We start from the raw sequence: 18,221 nt of genomic DNA on the forward strand, positions 1-18,221 counted from the left end.
ATATGTCTATATAATAATTAAAATATCAGTTGCAGCACTATCATGTTAATCAAAATTTGGAAATTACCCAAAGTTCCCTAAGCAGTAGGATGAATTACTAATCTGTCTCATAGTTGCATGGTAGAATATAATATAGCCCCTAGAATTGATAAATCATAACTGTGTGTAGAAACATGGATGAATATAATGTTGAGTATGTTAGGTAGTTAGAATAGGAAAAAGGTGTCTAGAATGATGATGGCTACAAGACAAAGAAGGGAAAAGCCTGTGAAAACAAAACACAATAAATTTCATGGCCATTGCCATTCTAGACTCCTTTTTCCTATTCTAACTACCTAACAAGTAGAAGAAGCCAGACACAAAAAAACATATAGTGTATGATTCTATGTATGTTAAGTACAGACAAATGCCTCTGTGCTGTTAGAAGTCAGGCAAGTTACCAGTGACTAGTAACTATAGTGGAGAAGGCAATGGCAACCCACTCCAGTGTTCTTGCCTGGAGAATCCCAGGGACGGGGGAGCCTGGTGGGCTGCCGTCTATGGGGTCGCACAGAGTCAGACACAACTGAAGCGACTTAGCAGCAGCAGCAGCAACTATAGTGACAGTAGGGGATGTGAAGTGGCCCTCTGGGGTTCTCACTGAATTATTATGCTGCTTTGAACTGTGTGTTATGAACAGTTCATGAAAATTCATAAACCATACATATACGATGCATGCATTTTTCTATATGTATATATATACTTCAATTGAGATTTTAAAAATGAGCAGTTTTAGTAGAAGAAAGAAGACCTTTGCAGAAGAAATGTTTTAAGAGTGAGCTATATCTACTAGGTGCCACTGCCTTAGTTTTCTTGATGAATTGACAGGGTTTAGAGATCTGGAGATAGTTATTTATGAAGGAAGAAGAAACACAAGCCAAGACAAAGAAGTGGGAAAGCATCAGATCACTTATTAAATGAAATTTTAAGTCCTTGAGAAGTAGGACAAGTACAAAGAAAAAAATATTAACTTTGGTTAGGCCAGACAATGAAAAAAATAAATATTATGAAAAAGTTTTCTATTTTTCTTTACATAATGGCAGTCAATGAAATTTTTGAGCAATAAGATGGCATAGTTGTGCTTTTGAAATGTAGCAATTGGTTTGGGATGATAGACTGAAAGGCAGAGTGACTGAAGGAGAGAAGATTGAACCATGCCTGCAGTATTAACAGGGGAACTTCATACGGGTTTGTGCTGGATGACAGTGGTGGGATGGTGACTGGCACTCAAGAATTGTTAACTGGGTGAGCACTACAGCAGTAAGTGAAGGAATGGGCTTTTGCATTAGATTCTGTAAGTAGGCTTTCTTAAAGAATGAGTTTGTTTTCTCAGTGGTTCATCATTCCAAAGTAGGATCTGTTTTTTGACAAGATAATGTCATTTGAAATTGGGATTGAAGCACATGGTAAACTCTCCCACACTTTTAGGTGATGGTCAGATCACTGAATCTTAACTGCTTCAAGTGAAAATTGTATATAGAATGCAGTGGTGGGCTGGGTTGTATTATCCGTTAATTCTGTCCAAATGCATTTAAAGTAAAATGCAAGTTTCCCTCAAGTAGTATATTGCACCTCCTCAGTAATTTTCCTAAATGAAAGACCAGCTGTCACAGTGTATTTTGGGTGATTTGGTTAGGAATTGTTTTACACTACAAATTCTTTAGTAGTTCTTATCTTGAAGGTCATTAATTCCAGCATTCTGAGAGGCAGGTCAATGGTAGTAAGTGCAACATCTTAGTTTTCTCTTAGAATTCTGACCACAGATACACTTACTAGGTTTGAGGTCAGTTTTTAAGGAAAAGCTATATATTTGTTGAATTACATTTTTTTTCATTTAGTTTTGCTTATGAATCCTGGCAAGAACTTTGGGATAGTTGGTGACAATCGACTCTAAGCATTTATATATGAGGAGGAAAGAAGAGTGGTCTAGCTCCAGATCCAAGCAAGGATGTTTGGCAGGATCAGGGAGACACTTTATCAGCAAAGTATGTGGGTGAGAAGGCCTGGATCATCTAATTCTTTCCAGTGAGTGTTGGATGAACTGAATCTACTAGATAATTAATCTTCACTTTCTCTTTGCTCTTCTCAACACAGTTTAATTGTAGAGGAATTAAGAAGATAGAAAACATGGCTGATTCACTGTATATTAATGAACAGCTTCAATTCCAACTTGTATTTCTAAACTTCTCATCCTTTCTTTTACTGCTTTCCTACTTCCAATACATCTTCCACATTCTCACTAACGCTGTCAATAAATTCGTTTTTATTTGATCATGCCACATATCTATTGAAAAAGTCTGATGTGACAACATAGAAGGTACTAAGTCCTTTAACTGGCTTTTTGTAGGTATTAATGGTCTGTTTGTTGAATCAATACTCATTGAGAAAAAGAAAAAAAAATCTATCATTATTGGTAAACTCAGAGATAATATGACCCTAAAAACGTTTTAGCTTAGTTTTGTGTTGCTGATTTTATTTTAAATTATCCACCTTATGTCAAGATCTTCAGCAGCAATAATGAATTAGTTATCTCTGAAGCATGTAATGGAGTTCATTGTAAGTAAACACGATTGCAGTTTAAATATGGATTCGGGAATAATTGAGTTTGCAACATGTGTTTTATAAACAATGCTGTTATTCTTGTTTATTTATGGAAAGGAAAAAAAATCTTTGAATTTGAATTAATATATAAAAGAGCCAAGAAGTTTATCCTCTCTCCAGAAATATATATTCAGAAATTATAAAGGGAACACAGTGATTAGAAGAAATATGAGGATCTGTACATGTAAATTATGAAATGAATCATATTTATTTCTGAAATCTAAGGGAATTATTGTATTTCAACATATCACATTTGTATGGAAATTCTTATAACATGTTAAAGAAACTTCCAATATACATATCGCATACAATCCATAAACCCATAAACATGGAAACATTTTTTATGTGTCATTATTTAGAATTTTTAAATAATAAATACGTCAGAAATAAAGTTTTACTTGTTTATTGCAATAGTAAACTGAGACACAAGCTTAGAAGATGACATATGCCAAACGTGAAATGGGATATTGAATCAAGGTAGTGTTTTCATTAAGGTTTTTAATATATGATTTTTTCATAAGAAAACAATGTATCCTGGGTTCATAGTATCCCTCTTTCATGGTAAATTTTGCTCTATCTCTTGGCATCCATCTTGGCAAAGGGATAGCCACAAAATCATGTGTAAGTCACGGTTTCATAAGATATAATGATCAAAATTATCAACACAAATCTGATGCATCTTGTTTTCCTTTACCTTAAAAAAAAAATTGCTTTTGCCTCCACAGATTTACTTTCTTACAGGCTACCTAAAAATATTTTTTGTTTAAGAAGGAGAAAAAGTGCCTCGTGACAATTTGCATAATATGTTAATGCAGATATGCATCTAGACATCTGGATGGCATTTTAATACCTCATTCTCATTCAAGGAACTAGACCTCACACAGATGGTAGAGACAATTTTAAGAGCATTGTTGTAAACAAATAAGGCAGCCAGGAAGCCAAACACACTCCAAGATAGGCTTTGCCGCCAAAGAAGCTTTTTAGTGAGATGTTTTGACTACAAGATTGCACAGCCCTTATCAGTCTCTGACAAAAGGAGAGGGACCAGCAAGCAGTTTTCCTAGGCAAAGGAAAGGAGAAAAAACCCACACTACTGACATGCATTTTCAGCTTTGAATATTTGGAAGATTAAATATATTTTTATACTTATGCAGAATATATGTGTGCATATACCCAGACACATATACATATGTATATATAACATGTATATGCATATATGCATTTTAAAAATATATATAAAAAGAGATATAGGATTTAACAGTTAGTTTATCTCTTTCTTCCTTCTCTCCCTAGTGATATGTACAGTCAAATCTTGGGCTATTAAAAGCTGGTAGTCTGCAATCTTTTTGCCTAAGTTTAAACTCTGAGTTTAGATCTACAATTAACTAGCATTGTTGTTTTGAGCAAGTGACTTAGTCTCTTGTTGCATCTGTTTTGTCATGTGGGATAATGATGGTCCCTGTCTTAAAGGGTGGATAAGAAGATTAAATGGATCCAATACTTATCACATGCCCAAATCTCACAATCATTCAACAAATGTTAGCAGTTATCATCATTGTTTTATTTTTTATTATATTCTGAAGCTTCCCAGGTGGCTTAGTGGTAAAGAATCAGCCTGCTAATGCAGGAGACACAGGAGACGTGGGTTCAATCCCTGGTTGGGAATATCCCTGGAGGAAGAAATAGCAACCCACTCCAATATTCTTGCCTGGAGAGTCTGATGGACAGAGGATCCTGGAAGGCTACAGTCCACGGGTTCACAAAGAGTTGGACAGGACTGAGCACACACACATGCACTTTTGAATCTTGCCATCTGTAATATGAAACTGTCAGGCGAGTGTAATCTCCTTGGTTCTATCTCATCACAACAAAGATTTGAAGCGATGGACATTAAAGCTCTCAGTGCGTCACAGCTCTTGGACAGACCATTTCTATAGTTCTTAGATCAGTGTTACAGCTCCGTGTTACAGCTCAATTTTATTTAGAAAATAGCAGGAAAATACATCCTCAAGGCGTGAGGGAATGCCGACCCAAAGACACGAAGAGGAGAGAGAGAGCACGCGAGCGCGCAGGAGAAAGACCTGGCCCTTTGGCTCCTCTTTTTATGTTTTTTCCTCCCCCCACCCCCTCCCCGGGCCTGCCCTATGTAAATTGGGCTAGCCAGGAGTGCTGTTTGTTCTACCTGAGGTCCTCACTCTGGTCCTCAGACCTTCCTTTGTTATATTTTTGCAGGCTTTCCTCTTCCTTGTCTTTTAGCCACCGCCATTTTGGACTCCTGTTTCCTAGTCTACCTACCTAACAAAACCACTGAACTTGTTCTCTAATGAGGTAATAACAGGTTTCAGGGTCTCCCTGGAGATGTGACAGGGATCGGGCTCTGATATCAGCCAAACTGTGTCTTAAACCTGAGTCTTTTTCTTACTGACTGGTGTGTCAGGGTTAATTTCTTTATATGGTAGGTGGGGGACAATTCATAGTTGTTTTTCCTGTGTAAGGATGCATTTGAATGAAAAGCTTTTGGGAACAGCTATACAGGTCACATGACTTGTTACTGAGGTTTGCATGCCTACTGTTATCCAAAGGAAAGGACACTCAGCAATCATGTTTCTCCTTATTGTCTCTCTCTGGTTGCTGCTAAGTCGCTTCAGTCGTGTCCGACTCTGTGTGACCCCATAGATGGCAGCCCACCAGGCCCCACCATCCCTGGGATTCTCCAAGCAAGAACACTGGAGTGGGTTGCCATTTCCTCCTCCAATGCATGAAAGTGAAAAGTGAAAGTGAAGTGGCTCAGTCATGTCCGACTCTTAGCGACCCCATGGACTACAGCCTACCAGGCTCCTCCGTCCAAGGGATTTTCCAGGCAAGAGTACCGGAGTGGGGTGCCATTGCCTTCTCCCCTCTCTATGGTAGACATTGCTTAATTTAGGCCAATTTGGATTTGGGATTGAGTGACATTTGTGAGTTTATGCTTAACTTTTAAAATAATGGCATTTCACCTATGGCTGATTCATGTTGAGGTTTGGTAGAAACCAAGGCAATACTGTAAAGCAGTTATCCTTCAATTAAAGATAAATAAATATAATAATGGCATTTCATTTGAGGAGCTGTGTATTTGTCAGGTTTGTCCTTGTTTATGCCTAAAGAAGTAACAGGTTTTCAGTAGAGAAAATGAGAAATGGTAATAGAGAAGTGAAAGTTCATCTAGAAGAGAGAGAAGACCCTCAGAGTGAAACAGAGATGAGATTATATAGAGATTGTGATTTCCTGGGTTCCATAGCATATCACATTCGTAAACAATTATCCTTCAATTAAAGATAAATAAATTTTTAAAAATGACATTTCATTTGAGGAGCTATGTATTTGTCAGGTATGCCCTTGATTATGCCTAAAGTAGTAACAATTTTCACTAGAGACAATGAGAAATGGTAATAGAAGGGTGAGGAGATCAGTCCTGGGTGTTCATTGGAGGGACTAATGCTGAAACTGAAACTCCAATATTTTGGCCACCTCATGCGAAGAGTTGATTCATTGGAAAAGACCCTGATGCTAGGAGGGACTGGGGGCAGGAGGAGAGGGGGACGACAGAGGATGAGATGGCTGGATGGCATCACCAACTCGATGGACGTGAGTTTGAGTGAACTCCGGGAGTTGGTGATGAACAGGGAGGCATGGCGTGCTGTGATTCATGGGGTCACAAAGAGTCAGACACGACTGAGCAACTGAGCTGAACAGAGGGGTGAAAGTTCATCTAGAAGAGAGAGAAGACCCTCAGAGTGAAACAGAGATGAGATAAAATAGAGATTGTGATTTCCTGGATTCCATAGAATATCTGGGAATACCAGACCACCTGATCTGCCTCTTGAGAAATTTGTATGCAGGTCAGGAAGCAACAGTTAGAACTGGACATGGAACAACAGACTGGTTCCAAATAGGAAAAGGAGTTCGTCAAGGCTGTATATTGTCACCCTGCTTATTTAACTTATATGCAGAATACATCATGAGAAACTCTGGACTGGAAGAAACACAAGCTGGAATCAAGATTTTTGGGAGAAATATCAATAACCCCAGATGATGCCACCCTTATGGCAGAAAGTGAAGAGGAACTAAAAAGCCTCTTGATGAAAGTGAAAGTAGAGAGTGAAAAAGTTGGCTTAAAGCTCAACATTCAGAAAACGAAGATCATGGCATCCAGTCCCATCACTTCATGGGAAATTGATGGGGAAACAGTGTCAGACTTTATTTTTCTGGGCTCCAAAATCACTGCAGATGGTGACTGCAGCCATGAAATTAAAAGATGCTTACTCCTTGGAAGGAAAGTTATGACCAACCTAGATAGCATATTCAAAAGCAGAGACATTACTTTGCCAACAAAGTTTCGTCTAGTCACGGCTATGGTTTTTCCTGTGGTCATGTATGGATGTGAGAGTTGGACTGTGAAGAAGGCTGAGCACCGAAGAATGGATGCTTTTGAACTGTGGTGTTGGAGAAGACTCTTGAGAGTCCCTTGGACTGCAAGAAGATCCAACCAGTCCATTCTGAAGGAGATCAGCCCTGGGATTTCTTTGGAAGGAATGATGCTAAAGCTGAAACTCCAGTACTTTGGCCACCTCATGTGAAGAGTTGACTCATTGGAAAAGACTCTGATGCTGGGAGGGATTGGGGACAAGAGGAGAAGGGGACGACAGAGGATGAGATGGCTGGATGGCATCGCTGACTCGATGGACCTGAGTCTCAGTGAACTCCGGGAGTTGGTGATGGACAGGGAGGCCTGGTATGCTGCAATTCATGGGGTCACAAAGAGATGGACACAACTGAGTGACTGAACTGACCTGATCTGATCTGATAGCATATCAGATTCATTCAAGCTGCTTTTTCTTAATTTACCCTGTATGTGATAGATTTCTTTTGCTAGTAATTAAAATATTCCTGATTAAGATAACACATAATTTGCCTTTCACTATTAGATCAACTTTGGAATTATAGCGTTCTAATATACTACCACATTATATTAATTGAGAACATTCATAAAGCAAAATGTGCCTGTTTTTGAGGAACATACTTTGCATGGTTCTTTTATTTAAAAAATTATTACAGATAGAATTTTAATCATCATAAAACAAATGTAGCCAAGTGAAGTGAAGTCACTCAGTCGTATCCAACTCTTTGTGATCCCATGGACTGTAGCCTACCAGGCTCCTCTGTTCATGGGATTTTCCAGGCAAGAGTACTGGAGTAAGTTGCCATTTCCTTCTCCAGGAGATCTTTCGACCCAGTGATCGAACCCAGGTCTCCCACATTGTAGGCAGATGCTTTACTGTCTGAGCCACCAGGGAAGTCTCAAATTATGGTATAAAGAAACTTTTTAAAAACAGACAAAAGTAGTTTAAAAATTTTAGACATTATAAACCTATTTCTTAATGCTAATATTGTAAATTTTTTCATAGTACCCTAAAGACTTCTTGTAGATAACATTCTGTGGCCATAGCTCACTTTCACAATTACCCTGAATATAGCTGACTTCTAGTTAGTTCCATAACCAATTAACATTTTGTAGAATTGCCAAGCTCATAACTCTTATCCTTTCATTTAGAGATAAAATACCTTTTATTTATTTCACTGTAACACAGAAATAGCTACATTAAACTCAAGTAGGAGAAATAAAAGAGAAAAAATCCAAAAACCACAATTTGAAGTTGGTTAGAAGCTTGTCCAGATGACCCTTAACATAGTGTTGGGAAAATACAGATAGTTATCTTGGAATCAGCAAACAAATTATGCTCATGGTAAAATTATAAATTTCTGACTTTACAGGTTTGTTCTATATGTCCATTGAAGTATAAGCTCAAGAATAAGAGGTAAAAAGATTTTAAATATGAAACCTGTTTGTTTAGCTTCTCTCAGCATGGTTTCTCAGTCTGTGAGGTGGTAATAAAATATGAACCTCACAGGTTATCAAAAAAGAGATGAAATAACATATATGAAATTCTTACACTATGTCTAACACAAAACATAACAAATATAGTTACTTCCAGATGGTAACAGAGCTATGGACCAATCTCTACAGTTTTCATTATGCAAGTGTAGTGAAATGGAACATGAAAGACTGTTGTAATTTCAGTCTAATAACCAATATTTATGGAAATGCCAATATTTATGGAAATATATGGCATGTTTTTCTCTCTGAAACATTTTTTTAGGTCATCTTTAACCACTAAATGTGTCAGTAACCTCTTGTCTATTGCAAAATTTAGTCTGTATTATCAGTAAAAAAAAAAATAAAGATATTTATCCTTATGCACATAAGAAATTCGTGTATGTGACACTTGAGTGTATAGTCATAAGTGGGGTCATGTGAATGTTGTCACATAAAAGTTTTCTATCCTAACCATTGAGATCCTGGCATTAATCTAGATTGTAGATCTTAAATTTGTGTTCATTGAAAATTCACCAAGTAAAAGATAGTTCAATACAGTTTCCATTTTTAGCATCAGTCTCTATTTTAATTATGGGTAAGATAAATAATAGGAATAAAGCAGCATGAGTCAAAGCATAGTAATTATGTATATTCCTTGTGAAAAACAGAACTGAAAAGTCATGAATAAAGTTGACACCTGCCTAAAAAATTGCTTGAATCTGGCTGGTATAAAATATAGTTAAAACTATTGCTATGAAATCACCCTAACTTTAATATTTTGGTATGTTTTCTTTCTAATGAAGTAGCAACACAGCTTGAAAGCATGCTTCATTTATCCTTACCTCTTGGTATAGATGAGACCTCCTTTTGCATTTTTGGAACACTTTGCAGAAGTGTATGCCATATTAGAAATTTATTAGATTTCATCAGAAGACAGGTGGTTATGAATTTTTGTTTCCAAAAAGGAGACCTGAGGGATATTCCATATTAAAGATGTTATTCCCTTTTGGTAGAAACATGCAAATGACTGTTTTTGCTAAAAAAAAAAAATCTATAAAACATTTCCTCTCTTATTGTTTGCCTTGGGAATAACAGCTCCCTATTATTCATAATTGTAAAGGCAAATTGAAATTTGATGTTTATGTTCACAGGAATAAGATACATGGGGACATTTTAAGGATATCAAGCCTTGAAAAATCTACTTTTTATTTGGAATTCATACATACATACATAACATTAGTTGGACCAACATCAAGGCTACCTTACAGAGGAGTCTGATGGGATACAGTCCACAGGGTCACAAAGAGGTGGACACGACTAAAATAACTTAGCACACATAAAGGCTAATTCAAATTTGGCTCTGTTATTCATCTTCTGAGGGACAAAGATTGGAAAGTAAATTTAACCAGCAGAGCAATTGAATCTTCATTGAAATTATGATACAGTTGAAGAATAAAGACATATATGCATAGAGAAACAATTTGTGAAGTAAAACATCTTTAAATAGATAAGCTATTGCCATCATAAGGTAGAAAGTGTGTGAAACAGGAATGATCTGTACTTCCAGTTAAAGTGACAATGAATGACAGCAAAAAAAATCAGGACTCTCTATGCAAGGCTGACTGTTTCTGGGATGCCCTAGTCTTTATTGATCTTTATTGATCTAAACTACAATAACTTTACTGTAGTTAGCCAGTGTTAACACTGATAGACACACCTGTAATACTGAGAGAGAACTTTCGAATCTACTCCAGACCACAGATGATGCTGGAACTAGGACGTCTTCTCTCCCTAGTCAAATTTCACTGGAAAAAAAGAATCACACAAGTGCTGAAATCCATGAGCCATCCAACTGCTTCTGATGAGTTGGTTAACTTCATCCACCTGTATCATCAACATGTAGGCATTCTGTGCCACCACACATTCTCCACAAGAAATGATTGCCTGGAGTTGGGGGGGGGGGCGGGAATGAAAGTGTTAGTCTCTCACTTGAATCCGACTCTTTGTGAGTCTGTAGCCAATGGACTGTAGCCCACCAGGCTCCTCTGTTCATGGAATTCCCCAGGCAAGAATACTGGAGTGGGTTTCCATTCCCTTCTCCAGGGATTGTCCCAACCCAGGGATCAAACCTGGCTCTCCTGCATTGCAGGCAGATTCTTTACTGTCTGAGCCATAGGAGTTGCCAAATGAATAACTGCACCTCGATGAGACATTGAACACTGCCAAGGTGAGGGGTGAAAAATGAGGAAAAGTAGTGAAAGGTAGGTGACGGCTGCAATATATTAGCAATTCCACCTAGGAATTCAAGTGGGCCAGCAGAACTGGCCTTTAATAGAGGGATTGCGACTACTTTCAATCCTTACTTCTCTAACCTCTTTTTCCCCCAGCCTCTAACACACCCTAGGCAAACAGACACATGGCTGTATGTGCTTGGCAACTTGCTACCCATTTCATTGTTCAGTGGTTCTGGAAGGGCACAGAATGCAACTCTAGCCTGGAAACATTTGGAAAAAATAATACTATTCATAATATATCTTTGTTTCTTCCTCTGAGTCATGGTTGAAGGTGACTTTCCTGACTGCTGTTAGCAATTTTCCAAAATTAAATACCATATTTTTTTGCATGTGATAGGCACAGCTGTGTCTGTTACCAAGGGCAAGCCCACCTGCACACCATTCTGTGTTCATTTAATATACTGAGAACTTTATTGAGAACCCAGTTTCATGGGAAAAAATTCAAATTGTGAGAACCAATTTTGTGGGTGATGAATTCTTGAGTTCCACATTGAGTTGTGAAAAGGGCAAATTCATTTGTTTCCAGTAGAAGTAATATAGGCCTCACCAAAATCTCAGCCATGAAGCAAGTGGGATCTCTGTCTACGTTTGTTAGCTTTGTGTGTATATGTTTATGAAGCTAGTTTTTAATTTTGTATGTTTATTTATGTTTTTATTTGGCTATGCAGAGTCTTAGTTGTAGCATATGGAATAGAGTCCCTTGATCAGGCATCAAACCCAGGTTTCTTCCCTTGTGAGTGTGGAGTCTTAACCACTGGACCACCAGGAAAGTTCCTGAATTAAAGTTTTGAAAACTCCGTGGTATTCTAAATCTGATAAACATGAATAGAAAGTGGCAAGACCAAGTTTAGAGACCAATGTGAGAGTTCTAATGCTGGTATTTGATCAGGTGACTCCATTTGTCAAAGTCTCTTTTATTTTGGTGCCAATTGCACTGGCAGAGTAGATTAAGCCCACAGTCATCTAGGACTCTAGAAAAGCTCTACAATTTGTGGAGTGTGGAAGTAGAGTATGTGATCTTTCCCAATTAAAATAATTTATCGCTCAACTACAATGAGATATCACCTCACAGCAGTCAGAATGGCCATCGTCAAAAAGTCTACAAACAATAAATGCTGGAGAGGGTGTGGAGAAAAGGGAACCCTCTTGCATTATTTGTGGGAATGTAAATTGATACAGATACAGCCACTGTGGAAGACAGTATGGAGATTCCTTAAAACCTAGGAATAAAACCACCATAAGGCCTAACAATCCCACTCCTAGGCATATACCCTGAGGAAACCAAAATTGAAAAAGACACATGTACCCCAATGTTCATTGCAGCACTATTTAAAACAACTAGAAAATGGAAGCAACATAGATATTCATCGACAGATGATGGATAAAGCAGCTGTGGTACACATATACAATGGAATATTACTCAGCCATAAAAAGGAACACATTTGAGTCAGTTCTAATGAGGTGGATGAACGTAGAGCCTATTAGGCAGAGTGGAGTAAGTCAGAAAGAGAAAGATAAATATCGTATACTAACACATATACATGGAATCTAGAAAGATGGTACCAGTGAATTTATTTGCAGGGCAGCAATGGAGAAACAGACGTAGAGAACAGACTTCTGGACACAGCAGGGGTGGAAGGAGGAGATGGTGAGATGTATGGAGAGAGTAACATGGAACTTACATTACCATATGTAAAATAGATAACCAATGGGAATTTGCCATATGACTCAGGAAACTCAAAGAGGGGCTCTGTAACAACCTAGAGGGGTGGGAAGGGGACGGCGATGGGAGTGAGGTTCAAGAGGGAGGGGACATAGGTTTACCCATGACTGTTTAAAAAAGTTTTTAAAAGATCATCTGTCTCCAGGCAAAATTAATTTCATATTTAAGGTGACAATGATCGCTTCTTGTTATTTATGAGGGCCTGCAATTTCCAAAGTGTGTCCAATGAGACGCTCGTCTCTCGAGGTGTTCTACAAAAGCAGATGTTTCCGTGGTAACTACATTTGGCATGCTCCACACTTTCCCTCATCCTGGAGGAGTCACAAATCACATTAGTGTTTAAAGACTTTCAGAAATCCCACAGAAAAGAAAAAAATTTAACTCTGTTTGACCCTATCTTTCTCAAACTTAGTCTTTCTCAAACTTAGTTGACCTTAAGTGTTGGGTCGTCTTTCCTTTTTTGACATCTTTCCTTTGCCCCTCAGATTTACTCTTCAACCTTCTCCACACAGCTCTGTGGGTTGTAACACTGGGTTTCCTTTCCACTGTCCTGAAGTTGTGCAGCAGGGAAGAGCACAGTCATTGAAAGTTCTGTTTGTTGTCGTTAGAGAAGAACTAAGAGCTCTTTACTTACTGTCTATGTTCTCCTGTAGAAGTCATGGTGAAAATTTCTTTTTGTTTCTGGCATGCAGGATATTTCGTTAACACAAAGTGTGCCTTTATATTAAGTCTTATCGCTTCCTGGCAGCAACTGGTTCACAACCCTGCTGAATGTGCAATGGTTTCCCAGAAAGACATCCCTCTAAGAGGATGTTGTCTCAAACGTGGCAAAAATTGCTTTTTATACTATATCAGGGATCAAGTGCTTTTAAGGACTGTCTTGCTTCCCTGATAATGTTCACAAGAAGAGTAACCTAAATGTTTCATTTTTCCAGGTTCTGAAAAATACCCATTTGTAGTACTCAGAATGAATGTAACAAACAAGTCAGTCCTGAAAACCTCAAGTGTCTGGACATGGAAAGGACTGTAGAGGGAAAGGCGACTCATTTCGGAAGTAGTAGTTACCTATGATCTTACCCCTTTTCTTGCTAAGGGCAGGAGAAAGGCATTGAACTGTCCCCCACCCTCACCTTTTACAGTTGGCCTGGTGTGTGAAGAAAGGAATAAGGATAAGGGACAAGGTGCCAGAGAAAAGTCCCAAAGACACCTGCATTCCCTTGGATTGCCATGATAGGAACATCATGGTTTCTCAAGAATCAGGTTTATTCTACAGAAGTTTTGTTGTTGTTTACTCACTAAGTCGTGTCTGACTCTTTGAGACACCATGGACTGTACCACACCAGGCTTCGCTGTCCTTCACCATCACCCAGAATTTCTAAAATTCATATTCATGTTATGGCTTAAATCATCTTATCAGTATTCCATAAGGACCATACCCACTGAGAAAAGGAGCCCCGGAAACAAGAGCATGGAGGGTAGATTCTTTGGGGGCCAAGAGTGTGTTACAGAGTGCTGCTGGGGACTTGGAGACAGGAGTGCAAAGTTTTCATAATTTGATTGCACCACAAAAATACTCATCACTGAGATTGATTTTTCTCTAAAACTGAATGAAAAAAGGTGTCTGCTCTAGGCAGAAGAAGGAAGAGGCTGCTCTAGACCCAGAATGTCAGATGCAGATTTACCATGTAGCAAGAGTCATGTGTGCACATAGCTGCATTGAGACTTCTGGTTGGAATTGTCTACCTTATCGAAGATTGAAGTTTGGAGCCTGTTTGTATTAATAACATGGTTTAGTGTGATGTACTATTGCAGACTGATTGTGAGCCACTGGTCTAGAGTTTTCTAGAAGGGAAAAAAAATGGTCTTTATCTATAAATAACTCAATGTAAGAAATTAATCTCAAAAACAAGTACTAAGGGAAAAAAGAGAGCAACAAACTTTCCTTCCTACGAAACATGTGTTTCTTTTCATATTTAATAAAATTATCTCTTTGGGTACCTAGAAAGTTTTGATTCAGGCTTCTTTATACTCTGTCACAGCAACTGTAATGGTTGCTATATTTGTCTTTTTAATGCAACAACTTTTTAAAATTTTGGGTTAATTTTTTTCTTCCTATTTACCATGTTCAATTTGTCTGCTATCTCTCTATCTGCATATCTATGCATGTATCTGTCTATTACACCAAAATCTTCTTTAGAAGTGTTGCTATCTAAATTTAATAATGTTTGTTAAATACACTTCATTTTTTCTTGACTTGTTCATGTCTTTTATCATAAATATAGCTTGGAAACAGAAATTTATAGATAAAAGTTATAAACAGATTTACCATGCATTTTATAAAAGTATATATATATATGAAACTGATCTTCTGTATACATATACATCCACATATGGGACTTTTGGTAAATTTCTTTTGGCTTTTTCTTTTTATATGCAAACAAAAAGAGCTGGTGATGATGGCATCTGAATCTGTTGTCTCTATTATAATCTCACAACTCTAAGCTTCCCACACAGTTGGAAACACCATTTATCTACAGAATTCTTCTGCTGGTGTGCTCCCAGGGAAGCAGAGAAAATAAAGAGTTCAGTGCCTTTAATGTTTCTGCTTTTTATGTTCATCATAGTGTCTACATTTAGCAAACACCCCCTCACATTAAAAGTTTCTTTATATTTAACCTTAGGAATTTCCTTTGGTAGGCCTTTCCTAAAAACTTGCCTCAGAATTATACAAATGCCTATTATTCTGAAAGAGATGGGAATACCAGATCACCTGATCTGCCTCTTGAGAAATTAGTATGCAGGTCAGGAAGCAACAGTTAAAATTAGACATGGAACAACACACTGGTTCCAAATAGGAAAAGGAGTATGTCAAGGCTGTATATTGTCACCCTGCTTATTTAACTTATATGCAGAGTACATCATGAGAAACACTGAACTGGAAGAAATACAAGATGGAATCAAGATTGCTGGGAGAAATATTAATAACCTCAGATATGCAGATGACACCACCCTTATGGCAGAAAGTGAAGAGGAACTCAAAAGCCTCTTGATGAAAGTGAAAGTGGAGAGTGAAAAAGTTGGCTTGAAGCTCAACATTCAGAAAACAAAGATCATGGCATCTGATCCCATCACTTCATGGGAAATAGATGGGGAAACAGTGAAAAGAGTGTCAGACTTTATTTTGGGGGGCTCCAAAATCACTGCAGATGGTGGTTGCAGCCATGAAATTTAAAGACGCTTACTCCTTGGAAGGAAAGTTATGACCAACCTAGATAGCATATTCAAAAGCAGAGACATTACTTTGCCAAAAAAGGTCCGTCTAGTCAAGGCTATGGTTTTTCCTGTGGTCATGTATGTATGTGAGAGTTGGACTGTTGAAGAAGGCTGAGCATGAAAGAATTGATGCTTTTGAACTGTGGTGTTGGAGAAGACTCTTGAGAGTCCCTTGGACTGCAAGGAGATCCAACCAGTCCATTCTGAAGGAGATCAGCCCTGGGATTTCTTTGGAAGAATGATGCTAACGCTGAAACTCCAGTCCTTTGGCCACCTCATGCGAAGAGTTGACTCACTGGAAAAGACTCTAATGCTGAGAGGGATTGGGGGCAGGAGGAGAAGGGGACGACAGAGGATGAGATGGCTGGATGGCATCACTGGCTCGATGGACGTGAGTCTGGGTGAACTCCGGGAGTTGGTGATGGACAGGGAGGCCTGGCGTGCTGCGATTCATGGGGTCACAAAGAGTCGGACACGACTGAGCGACTGAACTGAACTGAACCATTTATTCCTGTTTTTCTTTCCTTTTCTTTTTTTTTTTTTCTTAATTTTCAACTGAAAGTGTATGCTTCCGGTAAACTGCACAGTTGCAATTGGCATATATTACAGAGGGCAGAAATAAATTTTGATACAATTCATATATTGTTCTTGTATGTGCCGAAGTGACAGCCTTTCAGAAATCATGTGCCCAAAATTCTCCAGAGAACCTCATATCTATTATTGATTTCATGCTTTGTGAAACTTAGTGTTTCCTATCTCTCATTTTTAGGTGGATATTTTTAGTCCGCCAGTATTATCCATGCCCTTTGGATCAACCAGGAGTTCATCTAAGACTTCTCCTGGGTAAATGACATGCTCATATGTGACTATATAATTGAATTTTGACTTATGCAAAAAGAAAGAAGTTGTAAAGTAGATAAGAGAAAAAGTACTGTAAATAGATATTTAAAAGAAGGGAACAGATGGCCTCTTTGTGAATATGTTCAGATACAGCCAAAATATGGCAAATAGATGGTTTACACGTATGGGTAGGTTGGTGATGGAGCCTAGAGTTTGTGGGGTAGAATGGACAGAGCTCTGACATTTCTTAAAACACTGAAATTTGTATCATCAGAAGAAAGCATTACAGACTACATGAACACACAGACAACCTATAAAAATGCAGCCCATGCCATTTCATCTTCCTGGAAACCTCCATTTGCATTTCATCATTCCATCAATAAGTAAGTAACTTAAACTAAACTGTTGAGGAAGAAAATTTTAAATGTGAGGATGGTAGTGCAGATGAAATACAAATACCTCAACTTGTTCACCCCTATTTAGTGCTGACTTATTAGATTTACTTCTTTTCACTATTGGCTTATCCTTGTTTATTTTGCAAGTCAAATCTTAAGAACGTTCAAAATACACCAGCTTATTTCCCATACATATGTTGCTAGTTATTTCTACTTAGAAGGGACTATAGATATACACATACACTGTGTATGTGTGTGTGTGTGTATATATATATATATATTAGAACAAAGGGTCAGTGATCTCTCTCCTATCTTAGGCAGCACTTTCTGTGTTAGATAATTCTGCAAACAGACAAACATATTTCTTTTTTAAAAAAATTATACAAGCAATACTTAAATGCAACAGCTTAAACAATGCAGAATTACATAGATTGAAAAGTGTCCCCCTACATCATTGTTGTTACTCAGTCGCTCAGTCATGTCCGATTCTTTGTGACCCCATAGGCTGCAGCAGGCCAGGCTTCCCTGTCCTTCACCATCTCCCAGAGCTTTCTGAAACTCTTGTCCATTGAGTCGGTGATGCCATCCAACCATCTCATCCTCTGTCGTCCCATTCTCTTCCTGCCTTTAATCTTTCCCAATATCAGGGTCTTTTCCAATGAGTCAGCTCCTTCCTATTGAAAATCTGTATTCTAATCTTTTATGGTAACCACCATTATTATTACAGTACATATTTTATTCTGTCATTTTCTATTAAGTTATATATATGTATATGCCTCCAAATTCACATATATGAATTTTATTAAATTCTTATATGAATTTTATTAAATCCTAAATTCAATCATTTCCATTCATGGGATGTTTTTATTATAAACAAATCTTAGAATCATACATAAAAATCAAACTCATTTTCAGAAAGTTTGCATATTTCATAAAATGAAAGAATTACAGTCTTTGCGGAATATCTGACATAAATCTATTTAAGAAAATTTATTACCAAGCACACTTCCTTGAGCAAACATGAACAGAAGAATTTATGATCACATGTGGAAAATGAAAGCAGAATTTCTGGATAAATACCAAAACTATAACTCTTAACTTCTTTCCATGGCTAGATTGGCCTTTTTCATTTCAGTTTCTCT

General features: G+C 37.8%; 1 protein-coding gene across 10 annotated transcripts in view; it reads left to right on the forward strand.

The window, feature by feature from the left end:
- LOC147348225 (uncharacterized) overlaps positions 1–18,221 on the forward strand; it is a 247,260-nt gene that overhangs the window by 98,968 nt on the left and 130,071 nt on the right. The window contains exon 3 of one of the 10 annotated variants that reach the window (XM_086368908.1): positions 13,507–15,153. The exons of the other annotated variants lie outside the window; for them this stretch is intronic. Within the exon in view, the coding sequence (XP_086225034.1) occupies positions 13,507–13,530 (24 nt within the window). The 3' untranslated portion in view covers positions 13,531–15,153. Of the gene's footprint in view, positions 1–13,506; positions 15,154–18,221 lie in introns of those variants that run through there. 10 annotated transcript variants of the gene reach the window in all.

This window comes from Bos grunniens, chromosome 22 (assembly GCF_055505025.1).
Source record: "Bos grunniens cultivar Pamir isolate PY7600 chromosome 22, Bosgru_T2T1.0, whole genome shotgun sequence".
In the NCBI taxonomy this organism is placed as follows: Eukaryota; Metazoa; Chordata; class Mammalia; order Artiodactyla; family Bovidae; genus Bos; species Bos grunniens.